The 21,086-nt window shown below is 37.2% G+C and overlaps 10 protein-coding genes and 1 non-coding gene across 11 annotated transcripts; 6 read left to right on the forward strand and 5 right to left on the reverse strand.

Annotated features, from left to right (window-relative positions):
* Window positions 1-960: 960 nt before the first annotated feature.
* Window positions 961-1,875, forward strand: GPI12 (N-acetylglucosaminylphosphatidylinositol deacetylase; the record flags this gene model as incomplete). Its single annotated transcript, XM_033912692.1, has 1 exon — window positions 961-1,875. One exon carries the CDS (start codon window positions 961-963, stop codon window positions 1,873-1,875), a length of 915 nt encoding a protein of 304 aa, XP_033768583.1.
* Window positions 1,876-1,973: 98 nt separating this feature from the next.
* Window positions 1,974-3,716, reverse strand: AEP2 (Aep2p; the record flags this gene model as incomplete). The annotated part of the gene is made up of 1 exon (XM_033912693.1): window positions 1,974-3,716. The coding sequence occupies one exon, from the start codon at window positions 3,714-3,716 to the stop codon at window positions 1,974-1,976; it is 1,743 nt and encodes a 580-aa protein (XP_033768584.1).
* Window positions 3,717-3,943: 227 nt separating this feature from the next.
* Window positions 3,944-5,428, reverse strand: RIT1 (tRNA A64-2'-O-ribosylphosphate transferase; the record flags this gene model as incomplete). The annotated part of the gene is made up of 1 exon (XM_033912694.1): window positions 3,944-5,428. One exon carries the CDS (start codon window positions 5,426-5,428, stop codon window positions 3,944-3,946), a length of 1,485 nt encoding a protein of 494 aa, XP_033768585.1.
* Window positions 5,429-6,715: 1,287 nt separating this feature from the next.
* SPAR_Mtrna21Y lies at window positions 6,716-6,804 on the forward strand. Its single transcript has one exon. It is a non-coding gene; the product is annotated as a tRNA-Tyr (tRNA).
* A 166-nt stretch (window positions 6,805-6,970) lies between these two features.
* Window positions 6,971-8,779, forward strand: YKU70 (ATP-dependent DNA helicase YKU70; the record flags this gene model as incomplete). Its single annotated transcript, XM_033912695.1, has 1 exon — window positions 6,971-8,779. One exon carries the CDS (start codon window positions 6,971-6,973, stop codon window positions 8,777-8,779), a length of 1,809 nt encoding a protein of 602 aa, XP_033768586.1.
* Window positions 8,780-8,924: 145 nt separating this feature from the next.
* Window positions 8,925-10,472, reverse strand: NGL2 (RNA exonuclease; the record flags this gene model as incomplete). The annotated part of the gene is made up of 1 exon (XM_033912696.1): window positions 8,925-10,472. The coding sequence occupies one exon, from the start codon at window positions 10,470-10,472 to the stop codon at window positions 8,925-8,927; it is 1,548 nt and encodes a 515-aa protein (XP_033768587.1).
* Window positions 10,473-10,725: 253 nt separating this feature from the next.
* On the forward strand, window positions 10,726-10,986 carry MRPL33 (mitochondrial 54S ribosomal protein uL30m; the record flags this gene model as incomplete). The annotated part of the gene is made up of 1 exon (XM_033912697.1): window positions 10,726-10,986. One exon carries the CDS (start codon window positions 10,726-10,728, stop codon window positions 10,984-10,986), a length of 261 nt encoding a protein of 86 aa, XP_033768588.1.
* Window positions 10,987-11,221: 235 nt separating this feature from the next.
* Window positions 11,222-14,131, reverse strand: DSS1 (exoribonuclease II; the record flags this gene model as incomplete). The annotated part of the gene is made up of 1 exon (XM_033912698.1): window positions 11,222-14,131. One exon carries the CDS (start codon window positions 14,129-14,131, stop codon window positions 11,222-11,224), a length of 2,910 nt encoding a protein of 969 aa, XP_033768589.1.
* A 219-nt stretch (window positions 14,132-14,350) lies between these two features.
* Window positions 14,351-17,266, forward strand: HSH155 (U2 snRNP complex subunit HSH155; the record flags this gene model as incomplete). Its single annotated transcript, XM_033912699.1, has 1 exon — window positions 14,351-17,266. One exon carries the CDS (start codon window positions 14,351-14,353, stop codon window positions 17,264-17,266), a length of 2,916 nt encoding a protein of 971 aa, XP_033768590.1.
* Window positions 17,267-17,450: 184 nt separating this feature from the next.
* ABZ2 (aminodeoxychorismate lyase ABZ2) lies at window positions 17,451-18,605 on the forward strand (the record flags this gene model as incomplete). Its single annotated transcript, XM_033912700.1, has 1 exon — window positions 17,451-18,605. The coding sequence occupies one exon, from the start codon at window positions 17,451-17,453 to the stop codon at window positions 18,603-18,605; it is 1,155 nt and encodes a 384-aa protein (XP_033768591.1).
* A 271-nt stretch (window positions 18,606-18,876) lies between these two features.
* On the reverse strand, window positions 18,877-20,394 carry HAS1 (ATP-dependent RNA helicase HAS1; the record flags this gene model as incomplete). The annotated part of the gene is made up of 1 exon (XM_033912701.1): window positions 18,877-20,394. One exon carries the CDS (start codon window positions 20,392-20,394, stop codon window positions 18,877-18,879), a length of 1,518 nt encoding a protein of 505 aa, XP_033768592.1.
* Window positions 20,395-21,086: the final 692 nt, after the last annotated feature.

Here is a 21,086-nt window from a genome sequence, read left to right on the forward strand (position 1 = left end):
GTAATATTGTCTATGAGAAGATAAATACTGTGATGAATTATCAACAAATTCTTTGTCTTTTTACGGTACCACCAGTTTAAAGGGGAGCTTGACAAAATCTACTATTTTTACAGCTGCTTTCTTTTTTTGAGTGTCACTGACCAATCATGCTTTCGTACCCCACAAAATATCAGCCCCGCCGCTCCATGCATACCCCGGTTATCGCGTAATACGAAAATACACTGAAAACCTCGGCGGCAAAAAACTTCCTAAATGGCCAGGTAATACCGATAAGGAGAAGTCTCAAGAAAAAGTAATAGCCTCAAAATCCCCAAAACCTAATAAGTGCGCCTTTCTATGGTTCACTGCTTCTAATAATCGATTGCTCTAGTTTTTTTTCCCTATGTTACACACAAACTCTCTTTCTTTGATATAATAGCTACTGTATCGCAAATAAACACCGGTCAAAAAGGAGAGAGAAAAGGTACAAGAACTGAATATTCTGTAGCACCAAAAATAATATGTTAAAGAAAAGAAATATTGTACCTTCTTTAGCAGATGCGAAAGTTTTCCAAAAGAGGAAATTACGAATCACACGAATTTAACAGCAGTAGTCGTAGCACAACCTGCTATAGCAGTAACTTCTTTTTCTAACAGCCTCTTCTAGTCACTTTCTAATTTTGAACGTTGAGTAATTTTCCTTAGGTATATATATGGGAATGTGTCAATGTGTATGTGAAAGAAACCCCCAGCCGGGTAGCCAAATGCACTCTCCTAATTTTCCGTTTGGCCCTCTCTATCTCGTAGGTGTTATTCCTTCTAGAAGGTTTATTACTTATGTTAACGTCTTAGAAAAATAAAAGTTGATGCTGCACTTTTATTTATACGTTTGAACTACCCTCTTATTGATCAGTATACATAAGCAACGCTGCAGCTTGAGGTGTAGATAACACTTTTTATTCAACCGTGAAGAAACTTTAGATGAAGATGTTGGGGCGTGCAAAGGTTAATTTTTCGAAACTGCTCTATAAAATTACTAAACTAGCCATAGTATTGACCATACTATATATTTATTTTACGCCCAAAATTATCTCTCGAAACAATGAATCACTGCAGCATTTTTTCCCTCATAAATATGGTGATTATCAAATCAATTTGGTCATAGCGCACCCTGATGACGAAGTCATGTTTTTTTCGCCCATGATCTCTCAACTTAATTCATACTTTCCGAGTACTGTCCCATTTAACATATTCTGCTTGTCAAAGGGTAATGCCGAAGGTCTTGGTAAAACCAGGGTAAGAGAATTAAATGAGTCGGCCGCCTTGTTGCTACACAATGAAAGAACGGTCTCCGTACAGGTCATGGATTTCCAGGATGGTATGGACAAAATCTGGGATATCGATTCAATAACTTCTTCTCTTTCACAAAAAATAGATATAAAGAATCGTAACTTGAATCAGATCATCGTTACCTTCGGTTCATATGGTGTATCTGACCATATCAATCATAAAAGCTGTCATGCCGCTGTTAAAAAATTGGTCGATGATTATGCTCAATTAGGCACCAAGAAGAATGAGCGAACACCTCATATCACAGCATTATATTTGAGAAGCTACAGGAACAACATCGTTTTAAAGTATAACTCTTTTATTTGGGAAATCCTGAAAATGCTTTACAACCTGATTTCCCCTTTTCGTAGAGTAATCCATGCACTTCCGTCGAAGACAACGGCCGAAAGCAATAGGATTCTACTAATGAATACGCATGCGCAGTACACACTAGCGTTTGCCGCTATGCTAAATGCTCACAAATCTCAAGTTGTGTGGTTTAGATACGGATGGTGGATACTATCCAGATTCGTCTTCGTAAATGAGTTCGATGTTTATACATATTAAACTCTACATTTTAGATATACATAAGAGGTCCTATATTATTTACATCCTGTAGAATAAGAATATGCAAAAAAAAAATGCTAATTCTAATTACACTTTTCTCACCAAAGGCTCCCTATAATCATACCGTCATCTTCATCATCATCGAAACTACCCTGCCTTAATTTTTCCCTTTCCTTTTTGTTCTCAATCTTGTTTTTCATTTTCCTACTCCTTATGAGCATACGATTTGCACAGAAAATATTCAAATCTTTGGTCATTTTTCTATCAAAACCGAAATTGTTAATAAATTTTCTTACCGCTGAAAATTTACCTCTATTTACAAGCTCCTTAATAATACACTTTTGGTATTTGATAATGATATTGTTGACTCTTCCGTCGTTCGCTGTTCTCACTCTTTCGATCCCTAGTTTGAAATTCCTTAAAACATCAATGCCAAGCGGGAAATTACCTGTTTTCTTCATGATATCATACAGTTGTCTCAACGTCTCATAATCAACTGAAGGGTTTAGCCGCTTAGATGTATACCACTGCTTCATTAAATCCCAACATCTAACAACAGAAGTGGCTCTCTTGTCGTTCGTTGGCGCCCAAGCGAAATGGCTCAACTGAAGCAGTCTTCTCCAAAATAGCGCATCCAATTTCACATCCGGATAGTGTTTTATGAATGAATCCAAAATACTTAGGCCTCTGTGAAGATCGTTGTCATTTAAGTAGAATGAGACCAAGATTGAAACAAGAATTTTGGAACTAGGATAACATCCTCGAGATTTGACTACCACGTGACTAGGAAACTCCTGCGGTGATATTTGCCATACATGTTCAATACACCGTTCCAATATTTGGGTTTGTCCCAAGTGCCCAAAGGACTGAATTAAAGTAGATAATAGATCCTCGGAATTCAAAAACCTTTTCTCCTGCAGTGCAAGATCAGCAATCTTCAATAACGTTTGGTGGTCCATGGCCTTATAGGTGGAAGAGAGACGAATTGAAGTATTTTTCGCACCTAATCGAACCATCCTTCGTAAATGCCATTGTTTTTGCTCACTATTATCTGGTATTTTCCAATAAGCTGCCAACGCGCCACAACGTAATTGTAGAAAGTGAACAATTGTGCTAATGTCTGCAGTTTTTGGGGAAAGTAATATATCAGGATTTCTATCGACAATAAAACTTAAAATTTTTTGAGCCTTACCTAATTGACCGAGCTCTATGAAGTTTTTGATTAAAAGATTCATATCAAATATTTCGCACGCATCTAATTTTATATTTCGTAAATTAATTTGGTTTCTCTTGGCGTCAACTTTTTCTGCATATAAGGAAAACAGTTTAAACCAAAATTCTGAATATTTGACGTTTATGTCTCTACAAATTCCCCTGATTTGAAACCGTTGTGAATATAGTTTGTTTAAAAGAAAAGACAGCTCCTCTGAAGACAGTACATCCCTGAGTCCAGAGCCTGCGGTCTTCACATATAAGTAACTTATACTTTTCGAAAATTCTACTTCATTCATACCACAAGAATTAATAATTCGTTTTAACGTGTACGCATCAATGGGTATTCCCTTTACCTCGCATTTGTCATAAGCCCTCCGAGTATTTTCATTTTTTGATCGATCAATTGCATATATCCTGTGGGTTGAATAAGGTTTATGGATTGAAGTATCACGTATGAGAGCCCTGCCAGTTGTGCACGTTCTTCGAGAATAGACAGAATGAAATATTGTGCTATTCGGCAGTACATCAAATTCATGTAACGATTTGAATGATTCAGTACAAAGCCTCTTCGTGTAAAACCCCAAAACACTGTAGGATGGATGCTTAACCAGTTTACTCATCCACATTAATCATAAATCTAGGTGGTGGACTGGTAACGAAGGAGAAGCTTCGATAGTTCGTTCTAGATTTACGTACTTTTTTCATTAGCCAATGTCTTGAAAGGCTCTTTTTCAGTGTTCCTTTTCTGTTCAGAATAAACGGTAACCCGCTCTTTCTCCAGTGAAACTGACGCTATTTGATATTAAAGTATACAGCAGCATTGCGAGTAAGTATCGCAGCATTACCTAACTCACTACATTAAAAAACTATTGACACTGTTCAGCGTTGCTCTTGACGGGTTAACATTACGTCCTTCTAGGTGAGAAATCAGTTTTGTCAGATGTTTTCTTATTATAATCTTGCTGACGTCCGGTAACTCCGACGTAAGCATCCATTCCTCAGTATATTTGGTACAGAGGATACTTAAAATGACACCAATTGACATATCCGTACCTGTATTACAACATACAAGTATTGGCTTCATTTGTTCATCTCGACCTGTAAGCGCCGATTGAACTTCTCCATGGATTTTCGGAAAAGTGGATCGTAAAGCTTTTGAACTTTTCTTGTCTCCACTTTGCAATTTATATATTGAAATAAAGGAATCTGTCCTACTTTCTCCTGCATCGTCTGTGTCTTCAACAACTGTCACCGAATCACTGAAAATCATAACTTTACCATACTCTGATTTCAATTTTTGTTTCAATTTCTCATTGATTGTTAAGCCTGGACTCACTTTTCCCAGTGATATCTCATTCGTAATTTTATCAATGTTCCCGAAAACCTCATCCAGGCTCCCTATATCTTGTATATACAATTGATTTCTCAGTTTTTCAGCAGCCAGATCCATGATATAATCGTGTAACTGGCCGTCTGAATAATTCATGTCACCTAGACAATCTATATGGGCCCAAAACATCTTCGAATCCAAACCAAAAGACCAAAGTTCGTGATCGTCGGCTGCACCCTGCACATAGGTAAATCCGTACCTTTTATCCATACCATCTTGTGCTTGATAGCTTACTGTACACAAGATAATAGGTATGATGTTTTGGTCTTCAGGTGTTTCCCAAGCTTCATAATCCTGTACTTCACCAGTGAAATAATCAACAGAATGGTCTAGAAGTGAAGAGCCGGGATGAACCCATATAGGCCGCAATATTTTACCCATAAACAATTCATTTAACCTATTAGAATCTATAATATTCAATTTTTGTAGTTTCGCAACTAATTCAGGTATTTTTCCCTTAATCATGTCATACTCTGATTTAGGAACTGTCTCAGGTGGAAGATACAGTACTTTATCTATGTCAACATTTTTTTCTGTTTCCTGAAGCATTAATGTATTCAATACCGCACACCATATGGGAACAGTTTTACTCAAAGCATCTGGAATTTTTTTGCCTCTTCTTGTGCTATCAACAATTATGATACCTTTATTATCTCGAATGGTCTCTAACAGATGAAAGTTTAATCTTCGGGTGCTAAAGTCCCATTGATTGACATGGCCGTCTGTGCTCTTAAAATAACTGGTCTGCTTAAAAGTTGATGGCTTACAATACCACATCCCACATCTTTCATTAGGTATTAGTGGAAAGTGGGGAAAAATAGGAACAACTCGATCTTGTAAAAATTTATTATCTAAAATGATACTCTGAAGTCGATTTCTGACGGACTTATTTTCCTTTCTGACGTCTTTATTTATCTGTGACAGCGAAAGATGAATATTTTCATCCATTTTGACTATGCTGGTCTGTTTCCCGGATTTACATATATTCAATGACCACGATCCAACCAATTCAGAGATCAAAATTTTCAATCATGCCTTTTTTTTTTTTTTTTTGCTGATGAATGTATAAATAATAGGCCCCATCACGTCCAGACACACACACACACACACACACACACACACACAACGCATATAGAGTGATGCGACATTTTTAGGATTTGCATTTGACGAAGATGATAAAATTATTCACAGCGACTGTGCTGAGGTTATCCTCGGGAGTAGGAATCAACAGAAAATACAGCAACTCTACATGATTTAACGATGTTTTATGTACTTCATCTTTCATTGATTATACTAAACAATGAATCCGTGTATTTTAGTTCCCACTAAACTCGATGACGATTTTAATCTTATCCTACAGGCCTCATAATTTCATGTTCTCTTAAAACCAAATATGATAATATTTTAGCAACAGGCGTAATGCTTGCCGAAACAGGTGGTTATAGTTATTCCCTGGCTATGTTAGAATATGCGGAAATGTAAACGAGCTTTTCACACAGTGACTCAAGACAAAGTCGAAGACCTACTAATTGAGAGATTAGCTTGAAATTTATATATTTTCGAGCTCAGCAGAATATCCGTTGTATTATAGGCGCTAACAAATCTGAGAATTTGGTGAATAATTAGATAATTGTTGGGATTCCATTGTTACTAAAGGCTATAATATTAGGTATACAGAATATACTAGAAGTTCTCCTCGAGGATATAGGAATCCACAAAAGGGAATCGATAGCTCTACATAATGTTATTACTTTATCTTCTTTCCTTTTATACGTTGTCATTCATTTTCCTATTACATTATCAATCCTTGCATTTCAGCTTCCATTAGATTGGATGACTGTTTCTCAATCTTTATGCCATCCTCTTACACCGTGTGTGATAATATACTACTAAATAGATGATATTGGAATTTCATTCCAACCAAATCCGATGTGTCTTAACAGCCCTAATATTGTTAAAAAATTAACTTATTTTTACGGTTACCTATCGACCTAATTCACAGAATGTTATTCATCTGCTTGTTATATAAGATTCATAAATGGTACAAGCGCGGGATCTCGAATCTAAAGTAATCGTTCAGGTATTTACATGTTTAGGTAGGTCATTTAAGGGAGGCAGGTACTGATATTGTGTACTCAATCTGGCTTCTCGTAACACGGCTATTCATACGTATTTCATAGAAGATTTATATAATGATGTATATATCTTGATAATCATGCAATACCAATGAATTAACTCTCGGTAGCCAAGTTGGTTTAAGGCGCAAGACTGTAATTTATCACTACGAAATCTTGAGATCGGGCGTTCGACTCGCCCCCGGGAGATATTTTAGATTACCTTAATTTTTTAGATTCTTCCCACTCAATGAACTAGGCATTCCTCTAAAGATGGGTAGTTAAATGGCGTTTTATGCGTTATTGTTATGAGCTTCAATCGACAAAAGCTATGATTTGATAAATCGCTTAAACCTAAGTTTTAAGACGGGATATTATGCAATCAGTCAATAATGCCTTTGGCAGTAGTGGTGAACCTAATGATCAAATGGATGAAACAGGTTATAGAAAGTATGATATCCATGAAGGAATTATGTTTTGCATTGAACTATCAGAAACAATATTCAAAGAATCATCCGAACTAGACTGTAAATCGCCATTATTGGAAATTCTAGAGTCACTAGATGAGTTGATGTCACAATTAGTCATAACGAGACCTGGGACAGCTATTGGTTGCTATTTTTATTACTGTAATAGAGAAGATGCCAAGCAAGGTATCTATGAATTATTTCCATTAAGGGATATAAATGCTGAGTTTATGAAGATATTAAATGATCTTTTAGAGGATTTATCATCTGGGCGAATAAGCCTGTATGACTATTTCAACTTTCAACAAACCGGGGATGAAAAGCGACTGCCCTTATCTGTACTATTCACATTCATGCTCGACACTTTTTTGCAAGACATTCCCGGCCAAAAGCAATTAAGCAACAAGAGAGTGTTCTTATTCACTGACGTTGATAAGCCACAAGAAGCACAAGATACCGATGAACGAGCAAGGTTAAGAAGGCTCACAATTGATTTATTTGACAATAAAGTAAATTTTGCAACTTTTTTCATCGGCTACGCCAATAAACCATTTGACGATGAATTTTATTCCGATATCTTACAGTTAGGCTCTGGTATAAATAAAAATATGGGTTTGAACTCTGAATTTGATGGTCCAAATACAAAGCCCATAGATGCCAAATATATCAAATCCAGGATCTTAAGAAAAAAAGAGGTAAAAAGAATAATGTTTCAATGTCCATTGATATTTGATGAGAAAGCAAATTTCATCATCGGAATCAAAGGTTACACTATGTATACCCATGAAAAAGCTGGAGTCAGGTATAAACTAGTTTATGAGCATGAAGATATCAGGCAAGAGGCATATTCAAAAAGAAAGTTTTTACATCCTATCACGGGAGAAGACGTTAGTGGTAATACAGTTAAAGTGTATCCTTATGGTGATCTCGATATCAATTTATCAGATAACCAGGACCAGATTGTCATGGAGGCTTATACTCAAAAAGATGCGTTTTTGAGGATTATTGGGTTCCGCTCCTCTAACAAATCGATACACTATTTCAATAACATAGACAAAAGTTCATTCATTGTCCCCGATGAGGCAAAATATGAAGGCTCGATAAGGACCTTGGCTTCTTTATTAAAAACCCTAAGAAAGAAAGATAAAATTGCAATGCTATGGGGAAAACTTAAATCCAATTCCCATCCCTCACTGTTTGTATTATCACCTTCAAGTGCCAAAGAGTACAATGAAGGATTTTATCTCTACAGGGTCCCGTTCTTAGACGAGATTAGGAAATTCCCTAGCTTACTATCCTATGATGATGGCTCTGAACATAAACTAGATTATGATAACATGAAGAAAATAACTCAAAGTATAATGGGGCACTTTAATCTGAGGGATGGATATAACCCATCTGAGTTCAAAAACCCATTATTACAGAAACATTACAAAGTTTTACATGATTACCTGTTACAAATTGAAACTACTTTTGAAGAAAATGAGAAGCCTAATGCTAAAAAAGATAGAATTATGCGTGAGGACGATTCTTTACGAAAACTATACTATATACGAAATAAGATCTTAGAATCTGAGAGGGCAGACGATCCGGCAATCCAAAGACTAAATAAATACGTTAAAATCTGGAACATGTTCTACAACAAATTCAACGATTATAATATTTCGATTAAAGAAGAAAAGAAACCTTTTGATAAAAAGCCCAAATTCAATATATAAAGACGAGTAAAATCCCGCTCCTACATGCGGTTACATAAAAATATGTAGTTAGGAAAAATAATGTAACATTTAGTATCAAAGGTTTCTTGTTGCACTAAACATTGTACCGTGCAACTAAGAGCAAATATTCATGGACAACGCTAACTTATAGTTGTAACTCTAAATCACAAACCATAGACAAATGGTCACTTGCATATTCTCCAACATGTGGTTGTCCATGCTTTGTCATTTCATTACTGGACGGCATCCTTAAAAAACCTCTGCATTTAATTTCGTTTTCTTCTTCAAAATCGCTGAGGTCTTCTACTTCTTGACAGTTATTTTGTAGGTCCCATTTCTTGACGTAGAACAGATAGTCTAATAACCCGCGCCAAGTGTTCGCCCAATTAGAAATTTCAGGCTCACCTCTATCATTATCAAGACCAGCATTTTCCGGATGAACATTTTTATACCCAACAGAGTATAGCGAAATAGCTCTCATATCCAGCGAATTATGAAGCTTTGCCATTTTATCTACCAGTTCAGATTGTTCCTCGTTAGCATGAAAATTTTCAGGAACTGGACTCTCAGGTTGATCTTTACCGTATTTTTCAATATTCCCACCTTCTTCGTCATCTGCACCTTCTTCGCCATCACGCACCTTGGAAAACTTGAATGAAGTGCTGCACTCAATGACGGTCTTTGCTCTGCTTTTATAGTGCACTGGTTTGGATGTCATTGATAAATATGGTGTATCAAATGGCTGAGAATTGAAATCACCACAGAAAAAAGGAAACCAATGAGATAAATCCCCATCATTTTCGTTCTGTAAAACATTAACACGACCCATGAATTCTTTCATTTTTCTCAAAACAACATAGCATTGCCTTGTTCTTTCATAAGTGCCAAATGGATGCCAAAATAAATGCGTAGTGCCAATTAAGATACCACATTTTTTAGACGATGTCTTACCTAAACTCAATAACACTTTCTCAGAAAACTTCAAAGCTAAAACTAAGCCCACATTGTTTGTCGTTGTTCTAGTGGGAATACTTTCTGAGCTTTCTTTATCATAATCAATTAACATTTTGTCCACTTGATGAAATAATTCTCTCCTCCACATTATGGCGACACCATGGTTTTTTGTAGGATTTCTATAATACTGTCCATCGTATCCCAATTTATTGAATTCATCTTTCCAAAAACTTTGAAATTGAATATGATCAATTTCTTGCAAACAAATGACGTCTGAATTATAATGTTTAAATTCATTTAATAGAACTTTAGAACGCCTGTACCATTTTAAAGCGTCACCGCTATCTGGGAACAGCTTTCTGCGAATCAGAGCTTGAGCTAAACAGTTATAAGTCATCAGTTTGAATCTAAATCCAGTTACTGGTTCTTCCTCATGCAGAGATAGAAAAGGTCTTTTAATAAAATGTAATTCTGGCGGACAGTCCGGATCAACACCTTGAGCTAACATTGCATCTCTCTTAGCCCTCCTCATGGCTTCCCTTTCGGCACGAACCTTAGCAATATGTTCTGGTGTCACTACAGGTTTCGATTTCTTACCTTTCTTGCCTTTCTTTTTAGTTTGCAGTACCGAATCATCACTACTTTGATGTTTTGTATCTTTGACAGACCTATTAATTTTTACTCCTGGGGCAGACACAACATCTGGGGCAACCACTTTGACTTCTTTGTCCTGTGTCATATTTATTTAATATTCTAAACTAGAATAAAGAACTTACGAGGGGACTATATGCTCATCTTCTGGCAACGCTAATATTCCTTTCTTGCATTTAATACAGCCATTTTTGGAAAAACTAATGATCTTTCTGCACGAAATATCACTCGAAGAGCTTTTCTAAACATTAAGGACAAAATATGTCCTCCCCCTCCAAAAGTCGGGCGTTGGGATCATTATTGAGGGTCCTGCTAATAAAAGTTGATAGCAAATATTGGGAATGGTGTTTTACAAAGTCACGTTAAGCAGATCGCTCATCGGCATGCCACACACAACGAAGAGCATTGTCAAAAGCTTGGGTTTAGGTAGGAGAGGGTCCATAGTCTATAAAAAAGTGAACCCGGCCATAGCTGGCTCCCTAGCTAAAGTGAAAGAATTGGTTAAAGTTGAAGTCACAGAGCACGAGTTAACACCATCTCAACAGCGAGAGTCAAGGAAGTCAAACCCTGGGTTTATAGTGGAGAAGAGAACCATCGTCTGAAGCAATGGAAAAGTAAGGCAACTGGATTTCCTTTCTTCTTGATATTCCTCACTTATATATGTATATAGTATTCTTCCTTTCCCGCGTAGGCACATATGTTAATAGTACTTTATGCAGTTTTTGCTACAAAGAAATCAATGCGTTAGTCTCGATTCAATATTTTATATACGTTATTTACAAGGAGAAAATTATGCATGGTCTCTTGAATTTATACCTTGGAGGAAGTGCTCCTTTTTTATAGCTTTTCCAGCTCCAGCATTCCTTCTAAGCAATCAATTTTTGAAATTTTACAATTCTTCACGATATCTCCAATCATCGGATAATGCATAGCGCTTGGATGCAATTTTAATGTTCCCCTAGCGAATGACAAGTCCGGAAAAACGCACCCAGCAAATCCGTTCTGCGGCACTGATGTTATCATTACATCGTAAGTCCTTTCTGGTTCTAATTTCGTTAGCTTCTTTAAATAATTTAGTGTCCAGTACGTCGACGAACTGCGGCTAGCCCTTTTTAAAATATCTGCTCGAGATTGAATTGGCCAGATTAAACTGTCAATTTGTGTTTGATTAAAACATAAAGGCTTTTTCTGCAAATGACGATGAATCTGTAGATGATTTATCAAATCTGGAAAGCGACGAAGGGGAGATGTTACAGTCAAATATTGCTTAGCTCCAATCATTTCATGTCTAAAAGGTCGCCCGGTGTAAAAACTTGAGTTCAACAATGATGAAAGTTTAACAATATCTTTTAGCTGGGGGAAGAGCCCTTTTTTTGTACTTGTTATCATAGAGTCATACTGCTGTTGTGCTAATAGATCCAGTGGTAACTGTTTATAACATCTGAACACACCACTGATTTTGTTATCTGCGAAGTATTTACCTGTTAAAGTATTGGCCAAGATCATCATTTCTGAAACCAAAATGGTGGATAGCGTTTCCTCTTGGTCCGAAAATGTCACCTCAGTCAGTTCTCCTTCTGCATTGGCGTTTAGTGCCACTAGGCCCTTATTAAAGCCTTCCCCAAATATAACAGCATTATTATTTTTTATACGTTGCTCTCTCAATAATTTGGAAATCATGGATAAACTTTCCAAATCTTTTTTAATAGGTGATGCTTCGCCATTGGGTGTACTAAGGATCATATCGACATCTTCATAAGTAGCCTTAGGAAAGTTCGACACAATGCCTTCTCGGATTTTAAAACTATCATGCATAATTTCAAGTGATTTTCCGCTGCCTCTAGAAATGACTTTAACATCAACGGAAAACGATATTGTTTTTGTCCTTTGCCCTTGTTTTCCCAAATCAGATAAATGACAAATCGACTGAGGTAACATGGGAACAACCGTATCTGGTAAATATGTGGTAAATGATCGTTTCAAGGCAACATTTAGGATATCTGTGCTAATGCCCTCAGTATCAACATTAGTACTTTCTGGGAACATAGAGGTTGGATCAGCGATATGAATATATAAAGTGTACAGCCCATCCTTACGGTGGTTTTTTACCGACACACCGTCATCAATCTCATGCGCAGTTTCGGAATCTATACAAAAAACTTTAAGATCACCAAAATCGTACCTGTCGCCATCAGTGCCGGACTTTTTCTTTTGTAAATCTTCTATATTAGTTAAATCATAGAGTTTTTGTTGGGATTTCATCAATTTTGAAGAAGCAGGCAACGCTAAATCCATATTTAGTAACAACGGATTGGACATCGAATTGGGTATTATCTCATTAACCAAATCTTGGCATATATCCCTTGTTATGTCACAACCCTTGTAGCGTTCTATCTTTCTAAATATTTTCGAGATCAGAGTTACTACAATTCCGTTACTGTGAAAATTTCCAGCGGCAAAATCTTTTAACAATTGGATTACAGAAGGGTATAAAGCTGAAATATCCCGATATTTCCTTTCGTTTACCAATTTTACAAACTTATTGACTTCCTTATAACTGTTAGCTTCCAGCTTCTCTATCACCTGTGCATAGTATAAATGTTGGGACTTCAGTGGAATGATCGTTACTGATACAGGTGACAATAACGCTGTGTTAAGATGAATTTTCCCCCAAAGGTTCGATTCCTGTTGTTGCATAATCGCCCAGTACGTGGATACAAAAGTAGATGAATTTATTGGTGCATTGTTTACAGTGTGATAGTTATTCACTAGACTGGTTAAATAATTTATTCCATTTTCATCGTCCAAAGCTTTATTCAAATCCAACTTCTGGACCAATCCGACTAAGGTAAAAAAAGGAATCTGCCATGGACCCATATAATTTTGTAATGATCTGTGAAGTAACTGCAATTTTTTCGTAGTAATGGGTAAATCCTTCCAGGCTAACTTTGAAATCTGCGCAGGATATTTACTTGTTATCAACTGCCTTGCCACAATCGGCAAAATGTTCGTTTGGTTAGAAAAGTTTTTTATAGTTCCAATCGGCAGATGCTTGTGATGACTCTCTGGCTGTATAAGTGAATTAACCCCAATAGGTAATTTGTGAGGAATCCTCAATAATACCCGGTTTTTGGTCGCAAAGCACATGGTTCCATCAGTAGCAACAAAAGTGTATCGCGGATCCATAGTGCTGTTTGGAAGACTTACACACATCGCCAGTTCATTGGGTCTCATTTTCAAAAGAACTAAGTCGCCAACATTTAAGGGACTTTCCATTAGTTGAACAGGTTGAAATTCGATCGGATTTGGAGTATTCAATTTCGTAACTAATTGAATATCTGAATTTATTAACTTGTAGAGCGGAATTTTTGGTTTTGTTAAGGAACTCCAGGTATTTATGTACCAATCTTCAGAGGGTTTGACGTACCTATCTCTATAACGTTGATAAAATTCCTCTTTAATTTGAGGGAGTTGTTTTAATTCAATATCAGGCTCTAGTCCTTTTGTTCGCTGTAAAAAATCTTTGTTTATCGATTCTATGTTCTTCTCTGTTCCAACTGAACAGTCCGCAACTGCTTCAGTAGCTCGACCATTATCTAGCTCTTGTGTATAATCTAGCAGTGCTTTTGCTTGCTGCTTGCTCTTACTTCGCTGTCGTTTGCCTCTGGTGGTTACTCTGAAGCAAGGCGTGTAGGAATGAAAGCTTCTTGCAATAAGAAGAGCATGTGCTTTCCCCCTAATTACCATCACCTGCCTCTATTTATGTTTTTTTACAGATATGCACAACCAATTATAGTCTCTTGAAAGCTTTTTGGATGTGATTGCTAATATTTAGAACGCTGCTAGTTTTTAGCTTACTCGGGTTTGTACTGATATTTGCGCGAACTGAAATCTCGATGAGTTAGAATTAAAAGATCTCTTCAACTATTTATGCACAATAAACATAGAAGATCAGAGCTTGTCATCATGAGTCGTCCTGTACAATTTGTGAATGCTGATAATAGCGACAAGAGCCACCAACTAGGTGGCCAATATTCTATTCCTCAAGATTTGAGGGAAAACCTGCAGAAAGAAGCTGCACGGATTGGGGAGAAGGAAAAAGATGTGCTACAAGAAAAAATGGAAACTAGGACAGTGCAAAATCGAGAGGATTCATACCACAAAAGAAGGTTTGATATGAAACTTGAACCCGATTCTGATACAAAGATCGTTGCATCTTATGAAAATACTCATAACGCTGTCGTGCCAAGGAAACGAAAATCTCGTTGGGATGTAAAAGGATACGAACCATTTGATGAATCTTCAACCGCGGTCAGAGAACACTCTGATAACACTTTAGTTAATATAGAAGGAATTCATGATTTGATGTTTTTTAAACCTTCTGACCATAAATACTTTGCCGATATCGTATCCAAAAGACCTACAGATGAGTTAAATAAGGATGAAAAGAAAGAAAGAACATTCTTAATGTTACTCCTGAAAATAAAAAATGGTAATACAGCGAGTAGGAGGACTTCCATGCGACTTTTAACCGAAAAAGCTGCTACATTTGGTCCAGAAATGATATTTAATCGATTATTACCCATATTACTAGACAGAAGCTTGGAAGATCAAGAGAGACATTTAATGATCAAGACCATAGACCGCGTTCTTTACAAATTAGGAGATCTAACAAAACCTTACGCTCATAAAATACTAGTAGTGGCGGCTCCATTACTGATTGATGAAGATCCAATGGTTCGTTCAACCGGTCAAGAAATAATCACCAATTTGTCTACGGTTGCTGGCCTGACGACCATGCTAACGGTAATGAGACCTGATATTGAGAATGAGGATGAGTATGTTAGAAACGTAACTGCAAGAGCAGCGGCTGTGGTGGCAAAAGCCCTTGGTGTTAATCAATTGCTCCCTTTCATCAACGCAGCATGCCATTCGCGGAAATCTTGGAAAGCAAGGCATACTGGTATAAAGATTGTGCAGCAAATAGGTATTATTTTGGGAATAGGTGTGTTGAACCATCTTACTGGGCTGATGAGTTGTATCAAAGACAGCCTAATGGATGATCACGTTCCGGTACGAATTGTTACAGCGCATACTTTATCTACACTAGCCGAAAACTCTTATCCATATGGTATCGAAGTCTTCAACGTTGTACTGGAGCCCTTATGGAAGGGTATAAGAAGTCATCGTGGTAAAGTGTTATCTTCTTTTCTAAAAGCTGTTGGCTCTATGATCCCATTGATGGATCCAGAGTATGCCGGTTATTATACTACAGAGGCAATGAGAATAATAAGACGCGAATTCGACTCTCCTGACGATGAAATGAAAAAGACCATCCTTTTAGTATTACAAAAGTGTAGTGCTGTAGAATCTATAACACCGAAATTTCTTAGAGAAGAAATCGCGCCAGAATTCTTTCAGAAATTTTGGGTTAGACGAGTAGCGTTGGACAGGCCATTAAACAAGATTGTTACGTATACGACAGTTATATTAGCAAAGAAATTAGGCTGTTCTTATACCATCGATAAACTATTAATATCCTTAAGAGATGAAGCTGAACCATTGAGAACAATGGCAGTCCATGCTGTTACTAAAACAGTGAATTTACTAGGAACTGCAGATTTAGATGAAAGATTAGAAACGAGACTTATTGATGCGCTCCTGATAGCGTTTCAAGAACAAACAAATAGCGATTCTATAATCTTTAAAGGATTTGGGGCGGTAACCGTATCGCTTGACATCCGGATGAAACCGTTTCTAGCGCCCATTGTGAGCACGATTTTAAATCATTTGAAGCATAAAGCCCCACTGGTTCGTCAACATGCAGCAGATCTATGTGCCATACTGATACCAGTTATCAAGAACTGTCATGAACTCGAAATGTTAAATAAATTGAACATTATATTGTATGAATCTTTGGGTGAAGTATATCCAGAAGTATTAGGTTCCATAATCATCGCTATGTGCTGTATTACGAGTGTAATGGATTTGAATAAAATACAACCCCCTATTAACCAAGTCTTACCAACCTTGACTCCAATTTTAAGGAATAAGCACAGAAAAGTCGAGGTAAACACTATCAAATTTGTTGGGCTTATTGGTAAGTTGGCACCTACCTATGCACCTCCCAAAGAATGGATGAGAATATGTTTTGAGCTATTAGAACTTTTGAAAAGCACAAATAAAGAAATAAGAAGATCGGCAAATGCCACATTTGGTTTTATCGCAAAAGCAATTGGACCTCACGACGTTCTGGTTGCGTTATTGAACAACTTAAAGGTTCAAGAACGTCAGTTACGTGTATGCACAGCTGTTGCTATTGGTATCGTAGCTAAAGTGTGTGGCCCCTACAACGTCCTACCAGTAATTATGAATGAATACACAACACCAGAGACTAATGTTCAAAACGGTGTTCTCAAAGCTATGTCTTTTATGTTCGAGTATATTGGTAATATGTCTAAGGATTACATATATTTCATAATACCATTACTGGAAGATGCACTCACCGATAGGGATTTAGTTCATCGTCAGACAGCGTCAAATGTAATAACCCATTTGGCTTTAAACTGTTCAGGTACCGGTCACGAGGATGCCTTTACCCATTTGCTAAATCTCCTAATACCCAATATTTTTGAAACTTCGCCACACGCTATTATGCGTATTTTAGAAGGGTTGGAGGCACTGAGCCAAGCTCTTGGCCCTGGGATGTTTATGAACTACATATGGGCGGGTTTGTTTCACCCAGCAAAGAATGTAAGGAAGGCATTTTGGAGGGTGTATAACAACATATACGTAATGTATCAGGACTCTATAGTACCTTTTTATCCTGTTACACCGGACAACGACGAAGACTATGTAGAAGAGCTGGATTTAATTCTGTGAATATATATCGAGAATATAAATAACCTCGCCTCGTAAGAATATGTTATTTGTGATACCTATCTGGTCATCATGCCTTCAGAAATTATGATTTGTTGAAATATGAGCTGGATCTGCTATTGAAGAAAAAGAAGGGCAGGAGAAAATTTCGAGATTTAGTAAGGAAAAGAAAGATAAGAAGCCGAACATGGATGGTAAAAGAAAAGATGTATATAGGTTAGTTTCACCAATGAACAATCCAAAGACTGATATGGAAAGTTATGAAGAAGTTAACTTAGTTGCTAATTCCAATTTTGAGGTTCTGGCTACTTTCAGGTACGACCCTGGTTTCACACGCTGCTCACCGTCAAAGAAAGAAATATTTGAAAGTCCAGACCCTAGGTTGGGTCTACGAGACGAAGAGATTAGACGGGAGATCATTAAGGAAGATTACTTGAGCTACTTACGAGTAAGGGAGGTCAATTCCGGCAGTGGTCTTCTCGAGAATATCCAACATCCTGATGTTTGGAAGCAGGATTGCAAAACTATTGTGTGCCACAGCATAGAAGATATGCTGCAAGTCATTTATGAAAGGTTTTTCTTATTAGAGGAGCAATATCAAAGATTAAGAATAGCATTATCATACTTTAAGATCGATTTCAACACGTCTCTGAATGATCTATTGAAGTTGTTGGTTGAAAACCTCATTAATTGTAAAGAAGGGAGTGCAGAGTATGATGTAATCCAGAAAATGATCAACGAAAAGCAATGTTATAAAATACGGGTACTTGTCTCTAAGAAAGGAAGTATACGAATTGAGGCAATACAATTACCCATGGCACCTATTCTAACATTGACGACTAATTGTGATAGTGCTTCCACATATTTTATCAAAACGATGCTGAATGGATTTTTAAATCATAGCACAATAAACTGGGATGTTGTCATTTCATCTGAACCATTGAACGGATCGGCTTTTACCAGTTTCAAAACTACGTCAAGAGATCATTACGCTAGAGCAAGAGCTCGCATGCAGACAGCTATAAATAACTTAAGAGGTTCAGAACCTGCCACTGCTGTCTCTCAATGCGAAATTTTATTTCCCAACAAATCTGGGCAGCTGATGGAAGGTTCAATAACGAACGTGGCCGTGATTCGAAGAGATCATAACGGTACTAAGAAATATGTGACACCAAGATTAGCTACTGGATGCCTGTGCGGTACAATGCGTCATTATTTATTGCGGCTCGGTCTTATCGAAGAAGCAGATATAAAGATAGAAAGCCTCACGATTGGCGACGAGGTCTTGCTTTTCAATGGTGTTATGGGATGTATAAAGGGAACAGTAAAAACGAAATATTAAAAAGAACAGAAGTTCATATATTATTTGAATTTTTTTTACAATAGTTTACAAATCGTGATTTTACATACTCTAATATGTAGAGATTGATATAGACAACATGCGTAGAAAAGCAACAAACAGAAAACGGCGGTTTATACACTTATTTAAATGACATAGAGTCGAAAGGAAGAGAAAAGAAAAGGGCAGTGATGAGAACAAAAAATGAATATTTCGATTCTGTGTTGATTCTATGTACACACTAACAGCAATAATAAAAATTGATTCTTTGAAGTTACTTATGTGTTTTACGTCTTTTGGTATTTGGGGTTTTTCCACTGGCACCAATAGTAATGTTAACCTTTGGAGGGACTGGAAAACCATAAGACTTTGCCACTTTGGCTAAATCCAGTTTATCAATTTGGTAGACAGTTTTCAGAGAATGAGAAGCGTACGCTTGTAAATAAGATCTATAACCATCTTTAGCTGTTTGATGTAGATAATAGTTGGATTTGATTAATTTTTCTAATTGTGATTGAACGTTCGCAATTTTATTTTCCGGGAACTCATACTCATTTAATGGGACCTTGGAAGCCTTCAGGTACCTCAAAAACCCTAATTCATTAGGAGTTAAGAACATTAAAGATTTACCCTTACCTTTAGTACCTCTTGCAGTTCTTCCGACTCTATGAATGTAATCTCTTGGATCATCAGGAGGGTCAAATTGAATAATCCAATCCACTGCGGGGATATCTAGACCTCTGGCTGCAACATCTGTACAAATCAAGATACCTCTTTCCGCATTACAAAATTCGAAAAATGTATTTGTTCTCTTTTGTTGTTTTTGCTTACCGTGTAATTCAAGGACTGGTAAATCAATGTAGTTCAATAATTCAGCGTAATATTTCACAGAGTTACAAGATGATAAGAATACAATGATTTTCTTTTTTTGATTTCTTTTCAAAAAGGAAAACAACAACAAAAATCTTTTGTCGCTATCACATACCACGTAGCCTTGTTCTAACCCATCTGCGGTGGAATTGTCAGTCTCAGGAACGACATTAATGAAAAGAGGGCCCGGTCTCAGCGAAATTCTAGCCAAATCTTCAACTTTAGTCGTTTGTGTAGCAGAAAATAACATGGATTGCCTATCTTCATTTGGCAAAATTTTGATTATCTGCCTCATTTCATCTTCGAACCCGATTTCTAGGATTCTATCCGCCTCATCGATAATTAAAGCCTTCAAGTTCTTGAATACGAATCCTTTTGTATTTTGTAAATGGTCCAACAGTCTTCCAGGGGTAGCAATCAACATATTAACACCTTTCATCAATTTTTCGGCTTCCTGTCTTCTATTTGCACCACCAATGACAATACCAAACGTCTGCGAATGGAATTCCATTAGTTCTCTTGCCACTCCAAAAATCTGTAAAGCCAACTCTCTTGTAGGCGTAATGACAATTATACCGGTACCATTTCTTGGTTTGAATTTCAGAGAATGCAATAGTTCGATAGCAGGGATAAGGAACGCCAATGTTTTACCAGAACCTGTCTTGGCAGCACCAAGAACATCTCTACCGGCCAAAAGAGGTGGGATAGTCCTTGACTGCACAGACGTCATGGTTGTGAACCCCATCTTTTCAATGGCCTTCAGGGTTGGCTGTGATAGCTTCAGTTCTTCGAACTTTTCCGCATAAGTGGTTTGTTCTTCCTCAGGCGCGGCATTGTTTTGCTTTGTAGTGTTCTTTTCATCTACTGTGGGTTCCTCTGAAGATTCAGAATCTCTAGAACGTTTTTTTGACGGGGTGGCCATAGCTCTTCTGTTAATCTTACTCAGTTAAATAACTACTGTTTTACAGAGCTATACAGTACCTATATACTAAGTACTGTGTATACACTATAATATCTCATCTCATCGCTAAAGCTCACTATTGCAAAAAAAAAAAAAAGAAAAAGTGAATAAAAAATTTTCAATTCGGGTAATGCAGGATCCCTCCTGGCCGGGTAAACTACACTGAGTTGTTACGTACTCCCTCAGCATAAAAGAATAAAAGGAACAGTGCTTTTCAAAACATTGAAAAGGCGTCAACTGAAAAACATGCATTAAACATGCTTTGTGATAGTGTGCAACGTAATGAATAAGCTACGTATGCTCCCCAACTGATAAATGCATGGCACCCGCCAAATCATTCTTCACACGTGCTAACTGACACTAACACCGCTCCACGTGTAACTTTTTGCACTTTTTTAAAAACGGCATGCGTGCCCACCGTTTGCTATCATTCATGTTTTCACATACATCTATCGACTTCGCCATTTTTAGCCATTTTTAGCCATCTTTAGCCGCCAAAGCTGTCGTTGCCGGTACAGGCGCTTCTTGAAGACCCCCTCCCCCCCCTCCGCACCCCACGCGATTGTTCAAATTCCGATTTCGGTTTCCCTTTGTTTTTCCTTTTCGGCGCCCCGGAAAAACCTTCTCGTGTCAAGTTATTCCGTCAATTCCAC

The sequence above is a fragment of the Saccharomyces paradoxus genome, chromosome XIII, assembly GCF_002079055.1.
Source record: "Saccharomyces paradoxus chromosome XIII, complete sequence".
Lineage (NCBI taxonomy): Eukaryota > Fungi > Ascomycota > Saccharomycetes > Saccharomycetales > Saccharomycetaceae > Saccharomyces > Saccharomyces paradoxus.